The sequence below is a fragment of the Calliphora vicina genome, chromosome 4 (genome assembly GCF_958450345.1).
Source record: "Calliphora vicina chromosome 4, idCalVici1.1, whole genome shotgun sequence".
Lineage (NCBI taxonomy): Eukaryota > Metazoa > Arthropoda > Insecta > Diptera > Calliphoridae > Calliphora > Calliphora vicina.
The window spans coordinates 41537018-41554533 of NC_088783.1; the positions used below are offsets into that span (position 1 = coordinate 41537018).

General features: G+C 30.4%; 1 protein-coding gene across 7 annotated transcripts in view; it reads right to left on the minus strand.

Annotated features, from left to right (window-relative positions):
* Positions 1-610: 610 nt before the first annotated feature.
* Positions 611-17516, minus strand: part of CaMKII (Calcium/calmodulin-dependent protein kinase II) — a 34699-nt gene continuing 17793 nt past the window's right edge. For 6 of the 7 annotated variants that reach the window (XM_065509981.1, XM_065509980.1, XM_065509976.1 and 3 more), the window contains one exon: positions 611-3498. In XM_065509981.1, the coding sequence (XP_065366053.1) occupies positions 1527-2996 (1470 nt within the window). In that variant the 5' untranslated portion in view covers positions 2997-3498 and the 3' untranslated portion in view covers positions 611-1526. Of the gene's footprint in view, positions 3499-4402; positions 4687-17516 lie in introns of those variants that run through there. The other variant, XM_065509979.1, reaches the window with a different exon arrangement.

Below are 17516 nucleotides of genomic sequence, written 5' to 3' on the forward strand. Positions count from 1 at the left end.
CCCCCTGACACACAATATCGAAGGACATGAAGTGATATGGAGTAGAGAGGATGAATAATAAATTGTCATTAGTTAGTTTAACATGATGATGATACCCGTCGTACATGGTAGATTTGAATATGATTCTTATTGTTGTTATTGATGTTGATTTTAATTCAATACTTGTGTTGGGAAAATGGCAATGTGGAGGATGGAGATGATGATGAATAACGATACACACACCAGTCATTCTGTCACTCACTCACATAGTCACTCATACAGTCAGAGTCCGTGTTGTAGTCCTTGATATACATATTGAATTAATAAAGAGAAGTGGATAAAATAAATACAATGTAGCACAAAAAAAAAAGAAAACCTACATAATTGACAGGGAGTCGGAAAGAGGAAATGAAAATGAACATGTATGTAAATGTAAATGAAAATGAGCTGGTAAACGGAAGCATCCCCTGTCTTCACATGTGGTGGTTCATCAATTGATTGGTTTAATTGAATGGAATCCATACAATTCCAAATTCAATTCAATTGTTGGGAAAACAACGAAATTTAGAGTGTGAGAGCAAATGAAGGGGGTTTTAGGTGAACAAAAAAAAATAAATACACTTTACAATCGTTTTTGTTTTTTTTGGTTTTTTGTTTTTTTTTATTTTATTTTGAGAATTTAATTAGAATTTATTTTAGAATTAAATTTAATTAGTTAGTTAAATTTTAAATGTTTACATGTATGTTTTTTTGGGATTTTTTTGTTTTTTTTATTCATTTATTTATTTTTATTAAATTGTGATATAATTTATTTAAGAATTCGATCGAATTTTGGTTTTTTTGTATTTTTTTGTTTTTATTATTTTTTTGTTTTGTTTTAATTTATAATTATAAGTATATTTTTTATAAGAGTCTAAAGTAAGAAAAAAATGGTGACGTAGACGCAAAAAATATCTGTGTAATTTTAACACTGACAAGTGCTGCTGCTGCTGCGGCTTCTTCTCCTTCCTCTTCTTCTTGTTCCGAAAAATAAAATAAAAATTCATCTTCAAGTTCTTCTTCTAATATTCTTCTGTATCTTCTTCAACATCTTTCTCTTGCACTCTAAAAAATAAAAAGTTTTTTTGCACGGTTTTATTTTTTATATTTTTTGTTTGTTTGTTTGGTTTTTTTTTTGTTTTGTTCAATAAAAAAAGTTTATTTTTTCCTCATTCGCTTTTAATTAAATATGCTGCTGTTCTTTCTTCTCTTCTATTATAATTCTTCATCTTCGGTATTCTATTTTGTTTCATCATCTTGTTCTGATTCATCTTCCTCCTTTAGCTCTTCTTTCCACTTCTTCTTCTTCTCCTTCGCTTGCACACACACACACAAATAATCCTGTTTTGTTGTAAGTAGTTTTTGTTGTTTTTGTTATAGTTTATATAGTGGTAGACATACTGTCGTCGTGGCTTTCGTCGTCGTCGTCGTGGTCGTCGTCATTGTTGTTGTTTTTGTTGTATTTTGGTTGTAATCGTCGAAGTCGTAGAAGTCGTAGCAGTTGTAGTCTACTTTTGGGATACAAAATCAAATGTCGTTGCTCCACTAGCTTTGCCCGAAGCACTACGATGGAAATGGACATTCTGCCATTTGTTGTCGCGTTTATGCCAGACACGTGTCTCCTCCGACTGATGGGTGTGGGCATGACCCTGTTTATCGATATATTGAGTTAAGCGTACATAAGCAATACAAGCGGCATCCTCGCCCAAGAGATGGACGTGTGGATTTAAAATGGTAGTATTGATGGCTTTGCAATTTTTGCCCAAGACATTTTCAAAGTAGAATTTGTGAAAGTCAATTCCTTCGACCAGATTGCCGAGGGCCTCCGGCTCGAAAGCAGTCAAATGCGGATCACCGATTTTGGTGTAGGCATCAAAATCACCACTGTTGATGGCCTCAATCAGTTGTTCCGTGATTTTAATGATCTCCTGGCGCCTGGCCTTGACGTCGTCGTCCTCCAACGTGGTGTTGGATGAGTCGGTCGAGTCCTTGACGGGCGAGCCCTCGCCCTTTTTGGTGACCATGCTCTTGCTGGAGAAGTTGCGCGTGGCCAGCATGGTGGTCAAGATGGCGCCCTTCAGCTTGCGACGGGCATTGAACTTCTTGAGGCAATCAACAGTTTCTTGGCGGTGTACCACGGAGGCAACACGCTCGCGCTGGCATATCCAGGGGTGTTTGAGGGCTTCGGCCGCCGTGATGCGCTTGTGGGGATTGACGGTAAGCATTTGATTGATGAGATTTTTGGCTTCTGGTGTTACCGTATCCCATTCGGGCGATGGGTAATCGTAAGCTCCAGCCTTGATCTGGGAATACAGACGGTGCTGGTCCTCATCCCAAAACGGTGGATAACCAACGAGCAAAATGTATAAGATAACACCACAAGCCCAAATGTCCACTGGCTTGCCGTAGGGTTCCTTTTTGAGCACCTCCGGTGAGAGGTAGCCAGGAGTGCCGGCAAAACCGAACCAGGCCTGATGATCACCTTGCACCTCAATGGCCAGACCAAAGTCGGCCAGTTTTACAGCGGCACCCTTGGCCTTGCTAGCTAATAGTAAGTTTTCCGGCTTCAGATCACGATGGACCACACCATTCGAGTGGCAGTGATTTACCGATTCCAATATCTGCTGAATACAATGCGATGCATCCGCCTCCGAATAGAATTCCCTTGCAACAATATCCTCAAACAATTCGCCCCCGGTCACCAGATCGAACACCAAATAGTGATAGTTCTCCTCCTGTATGCTGTCGTGCAGTCGCACAATATTTGGATGGTGTAGCTTGCGGCAGATTCTCGCCTCGCGCTCCAACTTTTGAAAATCGCGTGCTGTTAACTTTTTGGTATTGATAATTTTTGCAGCAAACTCATTGCCTGTGGATTTTTGAACGCAACGTTTTACAATCGAAAAAGCGCCTCGGCCCAGCTCTTCTTTAATCTCATAATTGTCCGAGAAACGCGTACAGGCTGCTGGAGCAGCCATCGCGATGGCACACTTGAGAAAATCTATTGCGGCAACAAAATAAAGGACCACACCACGTCAATCACAGATTGTTGTGTAGTCGTCTCCGTCGTCGCAGTCGTTGGCTTCTTTTTCGTCTTTAACTTCTCTAACACCTCTTTCTCCACCCTCCTTTCTTTCTTCCTGTTGAGAGGGGTCTTGCTCGTGTTAATTCTTCTCTTTAATGTTGTTGCTGCTTTTGGTGGTGGTAGTAGTAGTGTGATACTTGATTAATCGTGGAAATTGTCTCCTCCGTCGTCGTGGTCGTAGTCGTCGTAATCGTAGTCGCTGTTGAAGACTTAATCGTACTTCGTAGCTCCGATAGCCGTTTAGATTGTTGTTGCTGTTGTGTGATTGTATGTGGTTTTTGGTGTTCTTTTTCTTGTTCTTTAATATGTTGTTGTTGTAATTGTTGTTGTTGCTGCTGCTGGTATTGTTGGTGTTGTAGCAGTAGTTGATGTTGTAGTATGTTGTAGATGCAACTCTATATTTCGGAATAAAAAAAAGAACGCAGAAGAAGAAAGCAGTCGATTAAATTGATTTTTAACTTTGTTTTAGTTTTTTTTTTCTATCTATATTTTTTCGAAACTTTATTCGATTTTTTTTTCTGTTTTTGCTTTAATATTGTAGGTGTAGAGAGCAAGCAGAAGTTTTCTATGGTTTTATATATTTTTTTGTTTCTTAATTACAATTACAATAAAATAAGGGGCAAGAGTTATTATTAAAGCACTCGGTTAGTTTTTAGGTTTTTTTTGTATTCTTTCTTTTCTTCCTTCTGTTTTTTTTTTCGTTTGATGAATATATAAATGTATGTATATAAATATTGTAGTATATGTATGTATATATTGTATATACTCTACTTGTATGTATAGCTGATATACGTAAAATGTAGATATTTATTATATATGTATATTTTTTTATATTATATTATATTTTATTTATTATATTATTAAAATATTAGTTAGTTAGTTTTGTTGGTTAGTGAGTAGTAGTAGTATAGAATGTGTTTTTTTTAAATGGTTATTTTATTTTCAGTTTATTCGGGGCTTTTTTTCAGTTTCTATTTATTCAGTGTTTCTGTTCTTATTCGCTTGTGTCTTAAACTCCAACTGACCCAGATTCGGGGCAGAGTAAAAAAACTTGTGAACAACGGAAGTGTATGTATATGTAAATTCTAATCAGTCCTTGTCCTGTAATGATTTTTGATATAGTTTTTTTTTCTGCTTTTCGTTTCGTTTTTTTTTTTTTGGTTAATATTCATTTGAGTTTCTTTTTTCTTGTAAATTCACTTATTATACACATTGGGGGAAAAACAAAAATGTATTAGAGGATTGGAAATACGTATAAATTCGTTGGATTTTATTGATGTTTAATAATTTTTATCTTACCGTTCAACAGTTTGTATTTTTTGTTAGTTAGTTTTTTAGTTAGTAATTTTTCACTTTTTTTCTATTTCGTTTGGTTGTTAACGAAGCACTTAACCAGCAGAGAAAAAAGTTTGTATCTACATTTTCAACGTTGATGCGTTTTCTATATATTTTTCTTTGCATCCAACACACTCAGCTAAAAAAAAGAACAAGACCGTATTTTTTTTAGTTCTCGTTCTGCAGTCAGTAAGTCTCAGTCTCCCCACAATGGGAATAATTTCTAACTGTCGTTTTCCGCGCAGAAGCAAGACTACGAAAAACTGTTCTAAAACTACCACCACAACCCCTGTCGCCACCACTAAAGCAATGTTAAATATGGCCACTGCCTGGCCTGACAATGTGTCGCAATTATGTTGCCAATTAGAATTTGTCATAGAAAGTTGGTAACACTGTGCGTAAATTTAGCACAAAACACACATTTCTAACGGTACATAAGGGTGTTTAATGGGAAATTATATTCCTCTCTCTCTCTGTTTCTCTATTTTCCAGGCTCTCTTTGTGTTTAGCTAAGTATGTGTAGAAAGTGGTGAATTTTAAATACAACCCTGTTTAAGGGAAATTTATTAAAACAGGATATTAGCTTAAAAGTGGCCAGAGTTTTGGTTTTTTATTTGTAAGTATTACCACTTATGTAGTTTAGTTTTCCCTCAACCCCTTTTTTAAAGTCAAGGACATTGCTGTGTTGTCTATGTGGTATGTATGCGAACAATGTAAAAAATCAAATTATTTCTTACAAAACATTTCAATTTAATTAATGTTGATTAATTTATTATTGTTAATCAACTTAATAGCATTAAGACAAGCATTAAAATTATACAAAAAAAACAGACATGCTGGGATATTTGTCAAAAAGCTGTTAATTTTTTTAAAATTTTAAAAGAAAAAAAAATTTATTTCAATTTATTTAAAGCATAACAAATTTATTGCACAAATAAATTAAAATTACTGTTAAAATTTTTTATAAAAAGTTATTTCCAACTTTCCCCTTGTTCTATAAACCGAATAGGACTAACGTTTTCGTTTTTAAAAAGAATTAACTAATTTTTGTGTTTCGTTAAACGATTCCACATGATTTAGATCGTAAATTTTTCGTTTTTGAAAATTGTTGGGTTTTTTAAATCATTCGATTTACAGGAGCAATTATATTTTATAATTTCTACAACAACTAACAAGTTTTGAAGAATTTACCACTAAACATAGAAACATAGAGCGGAAACTATATGTGTTTTCACATATTTTTTTTCTACTATGTAATACATTTTCACCACTTTCTGACAACTGAGTTAGGTCTTTGACAGTTAGGACTTTCCGCTCTATGTATATTCTCTATGGTTTTTGACAACTGAGTTAGGTCTTTGACATTAGAGTTTCCGATCTATGTGTATTTATCTATGCCTAACTGCTTCTATAAAACTTTGACATCAGTTTCAGCTTTACTGAAAATACTCCGATTTTTCAGAATTTAATTACAGACAACTTGATCCTATTCAAATAAATGGCACTGTATTTTTGAGACAAGTGTTAAGATATAATCACAGCTGCATGTGTAGACACTTCATATCTCTAGTTTTTTTAAAAAAAAAAAAAAAATATTTTTTTTTCTCAATTTTTGTTACACCACCTATTTGAGTAGTATTTTTCGTAATTGTTTTTCTTTTCATGGTTGTTGGAGTTGTCAAGTTGTGTTGCATGCATGCAGCAGCAGCAGCAACATTTGGCATACCAAAATGTCAACATAAAATCATAAATTATATAAACATTTCGAAAATTTAACAACAACAACAAAAAATATTGCAAAAATTTAAGAATATTTTCATTTTCAATATCCAGTTTGTGGTGTTTGTTCAATTTAAAATGTTGAACAAGGTGTCATAAATCAATTTTATTTTAAGACAAATAAAACAACAAAAAAAAAACAAACAAATATTTTAAATATTTCTGTTTGTTAATAAATAAATGATCAAGATATGAAGAATTAGCAAAATATACAAACAAAAGTAAATGACTTTATATTACTATGTTTAAATAAGCAGAGTTTGATTTTAGATTTTATTAATTATTTGTCTTTTAATTTAATGACTTTGATAAGAATAATATGTACAATGACCTCTTTTTGAGTTAGAGATCAAATTTGAGAAAAGTCATGGACTAATTGTATGTTTTAATATAAATAGATAACTAATAGAATAAAAATAAACTGAATAAAGAATAATATCTGCAAATAGTAAACATTTTAAGCATTTAATAGAAATTTTTTAGTTAAACAAAGCAAATTTTTAAAGTTTAGTTAAACTCAGTACAAATTTGACTAAGCTTTAGCTAATATTGTTTCAGGTCAGTAATAGAAAAGTTGATACGATTGAACTTCTTTTGATGTTGAAAAATACCGTGGTACTCGCGTAACTAATTTGATTCTATCAAACTATTTTCTATCGTTATATTATGTATAACTTTTTTTTCATAGAAAAATTTGTGCATAACGGTTTTTTCTATAGAAACATTGTGTTTTTTCTACAGAAAAATTTGTGTATTACAATTGTATCTATAAAATAATGTGTGTATAACAGTTTTTTATAGAAAATTGTGTGTATAACAGCTGCTTCTATCGAAAAATTTGAGTACAACAGTTCTTTCTATAGTTAAATTTTTGTATAACAGTTTTATCTACGAAAACTTTTTGTGTATAACATTTTTTTTCTATAGAAAATATGTGTATAACATTTTTTTCTATAGAAAATATGTGTATAACAGTTTTTTCTATTGAAAAATTGGAGTATAACAGTTCTTTCTATAGTAAAATTTGTGTATAACAGTTTTTTCTACAGAAAAATTTGTGTATAAAAGATTTTTCTATAGAAAAATTTGTATATAACTGTTTTTTCTACAAAAAAATTTGAGTATAACTGTTTTTTTTCTATAGAAAAATATGTGTATAACGGTTGTATAACAGTTTTATCTATAAAATAATTTGTGTATAACTGTTTTTTTTCTATAGAAAAATGTGTATATAACAGCTGTTTCTACATACTTTTTGTGTATAACATGTTTTTCTATCGAAAATATGTGTATAACAGTTATTTCTATAGACAAATATGTGTATAACGGTTGTATCTATAGAAAATTTGTGTATAACAGTTTAATCTATAAAATAATTTGTGTATAACAGTTTTTTTCTATAGAAAAATGTGTGTATAACAGTTTATTTCTATACAAAAAATAGTGTATAAAAGTTTTTCTATAGAAACATTTTTGTATAACAGTTGTTTCTATAGAAAAATTTGTGTATAACAGTTGTGTCTATAGAAACATTTGCGAATAACAGTTTTTTCTACAGAAAAATTTGTGTATAACAGAATTTTCTAATGAAAACAACACAACATTTAAATTTTAGTACTCTGAAGGTGAAAACTGTACTACACATTTGAATATTATATTGATACCGATCAAAAATTTAATTTTGCATCCATATTTCAGGGTTTAAATTAGTTTCAAATCCTGTTCCAGATTGAAAATCAAAAAAACAAACTATAATCATTTAAAAACCATTAAACAATTCAAAGAATTATTAATTGAATCGATTAATTTGAAAACCATTAAAACAATAACAACACAACCATTAATTTTCATTAAATTAAACCACCGACGTACAGGCTTACGAAATATTTTCGCCAACTAATTAACAATTATTAATTAAAACTTACAACATACAACATACACACACACACACACACATACACTCCATTAATGATTTTTTATTAAAGTGGAATTTTTTCTGTTTACGATTTGTTTATCTTCAACACGATTTGAAAAAAATCTAACGTAAAAAAAAATAAATCATAAAGAGATTCCATTCCATTCATTTGTAATTGTGAATTAGCCAACAAACTCAATAAATACTTGCAACAATCGTAAAAATGTAAAGTATTTATTTAATAAATTTGACATTGCCAATAAAAACACACTAATAAAACTTAAATAACAATAAAAACAAAAACAAAATGAAATGAAACAAAACAAAACATGAAGAAGAAATAAAAATTACTGTAAATATACCAGCAACAAAAACAACAAAACAGGCAGACAGGCAGCCATTATTTTAATAACAATAATAAAATTGTCGCACTTGATTAGCTCTCGCCGTGTATGTATGTTTGGTTGTGTGACAATTTTTATGAGAGCATTTAGTTTTGTAGGTGTATTTGTGTGTGAGTGTAACTGTAAAATTGGCAATTGTACCGTTTTAAAGTATTGTAGTGTAAATAAACGATTAATATTTAAATTGCAAGAAACAAAGTGTGACAAATATACAAAAAAACTACAATAAAAAAAGTCGATGCTCTGTGGCAAAAAATATACACTCTTTCATACATAATATGTGTGTATGTTTGTACACAAAGACAATTTTTAAACAGACTAATTGCAATTGACAGCTTGAAAAATTGATTTTCATGTTTTTTTTTTATTTTTATGTAAATTTTTGAAATTCCAAACAATTAAACACATTGAAAAATCATCAATTTGAAAAATGACTTTTTAGCACTATTATCTCTGAAATTTGTAATAATAAATTAATATTTAAATATATATGTACGTATAAATAAACAAAAACATTTAAAGGTTCTTTTTGTAAAAAATTGGAAATTGTTTAAAGAATTTAACATTATTTTTTTACAGCAATGTATAAAAATTAATTTTTTATAGCTTTTACGTAATTTTCTACAAGCTTTTCATTTGATTTCTTTAAATACTTTTAAAACCAAGGTTTTTATTAAATAATAAACAAATCATTAATATTATTTAATATTCAGTAGATATAAAAATGCTTACTTGAATTAACATACGATTTTCTGAGTATTTAAAATCAGATACGCAATGCAAATTCATTAATTTTCTTTCTAAATCAAGCAAAAATTTATTTTTTTTCTAAAATGATTACTAGATTAAACGGATTTCATGACTCGATTAAAAGTCCGTTATCTGAGTATTTAAAATCTGTTACTTAAGTATAAAAAAGCCATCATTAGTTTTAGTCTAAATCGTGCAACATTGTCGATTGTACATTTATAACATTTAGGCGAATATTTGACATCGGTTAATCAAGTACAGAAACGCCATTTCAATAGTTTTCTTCTAAAACGAGAAAAATAACTCGATTAATCGCTTGACTACTTTCTAAAAATGATTTTATCAGATTCATAAACGTTTACTCTATTTAAAAATTGATTCTCTGAATATTTCAAACTGTAGTCTTTTACTTTTTCCAATGTATTGTTTTTAATTGTGAATAATTTATTAAATATTCCTAAATAAAAAAATAATTACTCGATTTAAATATCGGTTATTTAAATATTTTAAACTGGTTATTCAAGTAACCAAAATCCATTTCATTAGACGTCTTTTAAATTATTAATGTGCTGTTTTTCTATAGCGAGTGAGCGCTTTGAGTGGACGTTTTACATGTATTTTGTTTTTGTTACAATAACAAAACACATGTTAAATTTCCACTCAAAGTACTCGTTCGCTATAGAAAAACAGCACATAAGTAAAATTTTTGTTTTTTAAAAATTATTACTCCATTAATCGGCTTGTATGACTCGATTAATCATTTAAATATTAAATATTTTTAAAACAATGAGTTGTTCTTAATCATTAAATCCTTGACATTAGATATCTTTTAAATTAAGAAAAAGTTTAGTTTTTCAAAAATGGTTACACGATTAATCGGTTTGTATTACTCGATTAATCGGTTAATAATACTCGTTTAACTATTTTGAAAACCATGATTTGATTTTAATCATGAATTAATCACTTAAATTATTTAATATTTCTAAATAAAAAACGATTACTCCTTGTATTAATCGATTATCCGAGTATTTCAAACCGGTTACTCGAGTTACCATTATCTATTTGTATCTATCTTATATAAATCGTTCAAAATTGTTGTTATTTCAAAAGTGGTTACTCGAGTACTCGGTTTTTATTATTCCACGAATCACTTTTAAAATCAAATTTGCTATCAAATATTAAATAAATCGATCATATTATTTATATTTAATAGATATTAAAACGATTAATTAACTAAAAACGTCTGTTATTCAAGTATTTTGCAATGGTTACTCAGGTAACCGAAAACTCATTTTATTAGTTTTGCAAAAGCAAGCAAAATTTTATTCTCTTCATAATATACCACTCAATATCGAGATAATTTATTATATTTTACTCAAGTAACCAGAAATTGTCAATGAATTTTAAACAAATTTGGTCGAACATAGATAGAATCAATTTTAATCATATTTTATAACCAGTATTTTTCTTTTTTATCCCCAGCTTGGACTTGGCAATTAGAACTAGAACCGGTTCCTATCATTTTGAAAGATCTCATAGATTGGCTCCAAAAAAATACTTTTTGGTCTCTCATAACTTTAATTTCATTAAATTCAAATCATTTAAGCTAGTTATCTAAAAAAAACCTCACTTAATTATTCAATCTTAAGTATTTCTTTTATAACACAATAAATAGATAATAACACACCTGCATAAAACCTTTAAAATATGACAAAAATCTGACACATCTTCGATACAAAACAACACCATAAATCACCAGAGATTTTCGCCATAAAATCTAGTATTTTTATTAATTCAAATATTTCAATTTTCAGATTTTCACATTTACAACCATAACAACCTGTATCAATAATGTCAGGCAACGGGTGCCAATCATAAATAACACTTTCGATTTCAAGACTTTCTTATTTGAAATCAAAAGCAAATGAAAATATAGACAAAAATAAAAACAAATAATATTCAAAATAAAATAACTTAACAAATCTATAAAATAACAAAAAAAAAAACCAAATTGATAAAAGTAAGGTGTTGGTGGTAAACTATATTATTAAAATTTATGGTCTGCGTCTTTAAGATTATAAAAGTAATTCTTTCAGAAAAAAAACTATTTTAAATTCAATACTACGCTCTTACAAACTCTTTACCTTCACATTTTGTATTCATTGTGGTCGGTCAATGAATGGAATCTATCGATTGATCGTTCGTTTGGTCATTGATTGCGGTACATATTTAATGAAAATGTTTAATATACAACAAATTGATCCATCTTTTTTATAAATGACTTTGTGTGGCTCCATCCGTTCTCGCATTTTATCAGTTGTGTTGTAGTTTAAATCCATTTAACAAACATCAGTTTTGTGGGCGTTAGTTTATTTAATTACAATATTTTCTTCTTTTCATTTGTTTGTTTAAAATTTCTTTTCTGATTAATAAGATGTTTTTTCTGCTCGTTTTATCGTTTTGTTAAATTCATTTAATATTCATAATTTATTTTTATTTTATTTCGAATTCGTTTCAGTTACAGTTACAGGTTTTCTCTACGGTCCATAAATACCTTCTTACCAACACTTTAAATAAATCTCGAATTACCAGACAACTTTGTTGGGTGGAAAACGTGCTCTTGGCTTTCGTTGAAAGATCATGGTTCATTTATGATGTGTGAAATCAACTCGATGGTGAAGAGCATGAAATAAATATCGAGTTTGAATTGAAACTTTTACTTTCAACATATTTAAAGCCGTTTAAATCAATACTTTGAGGGTAAGTGAAACAAATTTTTAAATCTTATATACCCTTCACCAAATTATACTTCAAAATAAAGCAAAAAATTTTTTTGTTTGTTTTTTAAATTTTTTTTAATATTTAGCGAAATTTTTATTTCCCGATTTTGACTCATTGTAGGTCCAACTTACTATGGTCTTATATACGTCATTGCAAATGTCTTTGAAATATCTATCATTAGATATCCATATTGTCTATATTAATGACTTAGTAATCCAGATATAGGACAAAAATCGAGGTTGTCCTGGTTTTTTCCTTATATCTCAGCCACTCGTGGACCGATTTTCTCGAATAGAAACCGAGCCGGAAGAATTCCGGAGATATTGATGTATGAATCGTGTATGTAAGTTATTTGGGGGATTCGGAAAGTTGATTTCAACAGACAGACGGACATGGCTTATCCATGACATATGTACTTTATAGGGTCTGAAATGAAAAATGTAGAAATTACAAACGGAATGACAAACTTATAAAAAGTGCCGCTGAAGCACACCGATTGCTCACCAAAGCTTATGGTGAATGTTTTTCATCGGATTCAACGTGCGAAAGATGGTTTGAGGCGTTCAGAAGTATTGATTTTGACACAGAAGACAAAGATCGCACAGAATTGGAGGCATTACTCCATGAAGATTGTTGTAAAACTCAACAAGAGCTTGTAAAATCATTGGGAGCTACTCAAGCAGCCATTTCAAAACATTTACAAGCAGCAGGATTCATCCAAAAGCTGGGAAATTGGGTACTATACGAATTGAAGCCGAAACCTAGAAAGACGATTTTGCATGTCCGAAATGATGCTTGAACGCTGTAAAAGAAAATCATTTTTGCACCGAATCATTACTTACGATGAAAAATGGATCCATTACAATAACCCGAAGCGTACGAGATCATATGTGAAGCCCGGCCAACTGGACGAATCGACACCAAAGCCAAATATCCATGGAGCTAAGGTAATTATCGGTATTTGGTGGGCCAGACCATCACAGGGAACCTATACCGAACAAAACTGATTCATTTGAAGCAATCATTGGCCGACATGAATCTTTAATATTCCATCATGACAACGCTCGGCCATATGTTGGAATACCTGTTAACAAGTATTTAAAATGAAGTGGTTGAAAAGTTTTGTTTCGAACGATGCAGAACGCTCTCTCTGGGATATGCTTCACTTTGGAACAGAGTATCCGAAATTGGCTTGATTCGTTATTGGCCTCAAAAGATGACCAGTTCTTTTGGCTCGAAATCCATATGTTGCCAGAAGGATGGGAAAATGTATATATTTTGATAGTTGAAACAAATTGTTGTTGTGCTTCAAATTGTCTAATGAATAAATTGTCTAAACAATAAATCAACTATTGTGAATGAAAAGTTCAGGGTAATTTAACGATAGCAATTTTCCCTTCGAGGGAAATGGAATGGGAACATAAATTTCACATGTTTTGCCGATAGGGGTGATAGAATATGAATAGGAAATGTTCCCATTTCTCGTTCATCAACTTTGTTCACGTGAAAAAAATTTCCCATGTTGTGAAATTTTTAGATGGAATTTTGTAAACAATAAGCAGCTGTTACGAACAAAATTAACTATTGTGAATGAAAAGTTCATGGGAATATCAAGATAGCAATTTTACCTTCGGGGGAAATGGATATTTCATGGGAAAAAATTTCACATGTTATTGGCAATAGGGGTGATTAAAAACGTTTTTCTCTGCTTTATTTCAAGTTAAAGTTATCCGCCTTTAAAAAAAATACCCTTTACAATACTTTAAATAGATATAGAAGAGTTAAGCTTTCAGAATATGGTTTGCAGAACTGTCAAATTTTGACCTTTGAGTTCAAGAGTTTACGTTTTTGTATATTTGTAACTTCAGTGTCTATTTGTAACTTCGATATTTTATAAATGTTTGAATAAACTGACTCTAATTTTCGCTAAATGTTTTGTCTTATATTTTAATACATGTGTAGATAAATATATTCCTGTAGGACATTGTCGTTTAAAATCACCCTTCTCTGTCAGCTATGAAAACAGTTTACCGTAATTTAAACTTAATTTAAATAATAAAATTTATTACATTTTGTTTTAATCACAACGATTAACTGATTAATATCTGTCTTGTCTAAAACCTCATATTAAACGAATGAACAAAAAAAAATCATTATAATCTCTATAATTATATGAGTATAAATCAAATGCATGCATGTTCATGTAGACTGTAAGCAGCAATTATGGCTGGTAACGAATTTTATACACCCTCTCCTACTATAGGTTTTTTTCAGCTAATGACTATTGTTTTTGTAAACAAATATTTGTATAAACAAAAATGTTCATACTTAATTGTCAATCAACTTTTTTAGACGTTTCAAAAAAGTCCAAATCAGTTTCCTAGGATAGTTTTGATGGAAAGATACATTTAAATCTTAAGGATTTAAAATGTAAGTCAGCTTATTTCCAAAATAACAGCAGATATCGTTACCTAGTATGTAACCTATTATATTCGACACCCGGTGGCTATGAGTGCCGACCACTGGTCTAGTGTACTTCTATAATAATGTTGCCACATCTAATAACAAAACTACTTATTAAATAATCAATTTAACATGCCTATTTTCAAGTAGCTCCTACTACTACATACAATATTTTAATGTATGCCACATTAATGCTTCAAATTGTTTTTATTAAAACTAAATTAAAGTCTGAATTTGGCCGGCTATATAAAATTAAGTGTGTTGGTCGGTCGGTCAGTGGCAGTGGCAGTGTTTAGCGGTTTGTGGTGAGCTCTGTTAATACACAATGTTATTAACTTTACACTTAATAAATCATAAATGGTTTATGGCTGTTTTTAATATTATTATAATGTTACTAGCTCTGTTTTTTTCATAGTATTATTAAATTCTGAGGCAGTTATGTTTTTTTATAAATAAAAAAAAATGTATTGAAATTTAATGTTCTTTAAAGGAAACCAAAGTGGTGGTGTCTATAAATGATTCATATTTAAGTAAATTATAAATAAAACATTTATGTACATACATATATTGATTAAATGGCGGCTCTTGGCTTTTATAAAAGAAAAAACAACCAAGTGTTTAATAGAAAATGTTATACTTATATGTAAGTCTTTATTTATTTATACATATAAAATTAAACACCGTTAAGGCCTCTAGTTTGGTCTCTTAAGTGTAATTTACTTGTTTTACTAAATAAATTTTAGTTGGTTCGACAAAAATTTTAATGTTAGCAAACAACAAACAACAGGCGAGTACATTAACGTCAAATAGTATTATTAATAATAATAATTTCAATAATTTTGTTTCCAATTTTCGTTATTTTGGGGTTAATAACAAACAAATTCATAAGGCGGGTGCTAAAAATGCATCAGTATGTATGTATTAACAATAAATGTTTAGACTTGTCTAAAACATATAAGTATGTAGATACTAGATAATCCGATGCGCTTCGCCGCCCAATCGTAATAAAATGAAAATGAACTGAAACATAAACCTGGTTATAAATCGATAAATATAGGTTCAAATTAAAAAACACGATCATCAGTGATCACTTAATATTTCAATCAAAAATAGTTTTTATACCCTTCATCATGAGTGACAAGGATATACACACAGCCTCAAAAGTGAGTAAACATCCGCAAATTTGTTGATTTTTTTAGGATCATGAAAATCATTATAGTTCGACTTAAATCTTTTTTTTTCACAACCGAATCTATTCTTCAACTCAATCTCCAACAAACCGAATCATTAAAATTTTAAAAAAAATCAAATATTTTTTGGTGTATACTCTCTTTTGAGGCTCACTGTATATAAGTTTGTCATTCCGTTTGTAATTTCTACATTTTTCATTTGCGACCCCACAAAGTATATATATTATGGATCGTAATAGATACGGAGTCGATATAGCCATGTCCGTCTGTGTGTTGAAATCAACTTTCCGAAATCCCCAAATAACTTACATACACGTTTCATATATCGGTTGCTATTTAAAATCGAGAAAATCGGTCCGCAAATGGCTGAGATATAAGGAAAAGACCAGGACAACCTCGATTTTTGACCGATTTTTCACTCATCTGGATTACTAAGTCTTTAATATAGACAATATGGATATCTAATGATAGATATTTCAAAGACCTTTGCAACGACGTATATAAGACCATAGTAAGTTGGACCTACAATGGGTCAAAATAGGAATAAATATTTTTTAACCCGAATTTTTTTTTCACTCAAAAATTTTTTTTTCACTAAAAATTTAAAAAAAAAATTGTCCTTCTCCAAACTGTTACTCTGCCGTCCGATTAAAAAAATTTATTGAAAAATATTATCTATGAATAGTATTCCGTTCCAGAAATCTTCAGATTTATATTTGTAAGATTGTTTGTAAGTATTTTTCAATCGGACGGCAGAGTAACAGTTTGGAAAAACCCAAACACTGAATTGGAAAAGAACAATGTAGTAAACACTGTCAAACATGGTGGTGGAGGTGTCATGTTGTAGGGTTGTATGGCTGCATCTGGTGTAGGAAACTTAGTTTTCATCGACGGTTCAATGGACAAAACAGTGTACCTTAATATTTTAAAAGAAAAACTACTACAGTGGGCTCTAAAGTTAAAGCTTGGGAACATTTCTACTTTCAACAGTACAATGACCCCAAACACACAGCCCATGAGGTCCGAATATGGATAGTGCATCATGTTCCCCACATTCTCCCGACTTCTCCGCAATCACCTGACATGAATCCCATAGAACATCTGTGGGATAAATTGGGCGGGCGTCTAGGAAAGGACCATATTATTAGTAAGACTCAACTTAAAGAAGTCCTGTCACAAGAATGGCAAAATATTGGAGCTGACGTCACCAAAAATTGGTCGATTAAAAAAAACTATTTTCTTATTAAAAATAAGAAACTGTGTGAATATTTTTGTCCCCTTAAAATCGAATTTCGAAACATTAGTTAATTTTTTTTCTGAAATGTGCCAACTTATGTTTAGTTTTTCCATCACCCCTATCGGCAATAACATGTGAAATTTTGTTCCCATGAAATATCCATTTCCCTCGAAGAGAAAATTGCTATCGGGAATATCATGATGAACTTTACATTCACAATAGTTGATTTTGTTCGTAACAGCTGTTTATTGTTTACAAAATTCCATCTAAAAATTTCACAACAAGGGGAATTTTTTTCACGTGAACAAAGTTGATGAACGAAAAAAGGAAAAGGGAAAATATTTCATGTGAAATGTTGATTCGCGATAGGGGTGCATATATTTCAATAAGTTATATGTAAATAAATATTTTTTTGAAACCCGTACGAAAGTTGTGGCCTTCGTTTAAAAAATATGGAAGATTAAAGATAAATCTGTATGCTGTGTGAATATTTAAGTCCGGCACTGTAGCTCTCTTACTTGTTCTAGTTCAGTTATTATTGAAAATTCAAAAAGTACCA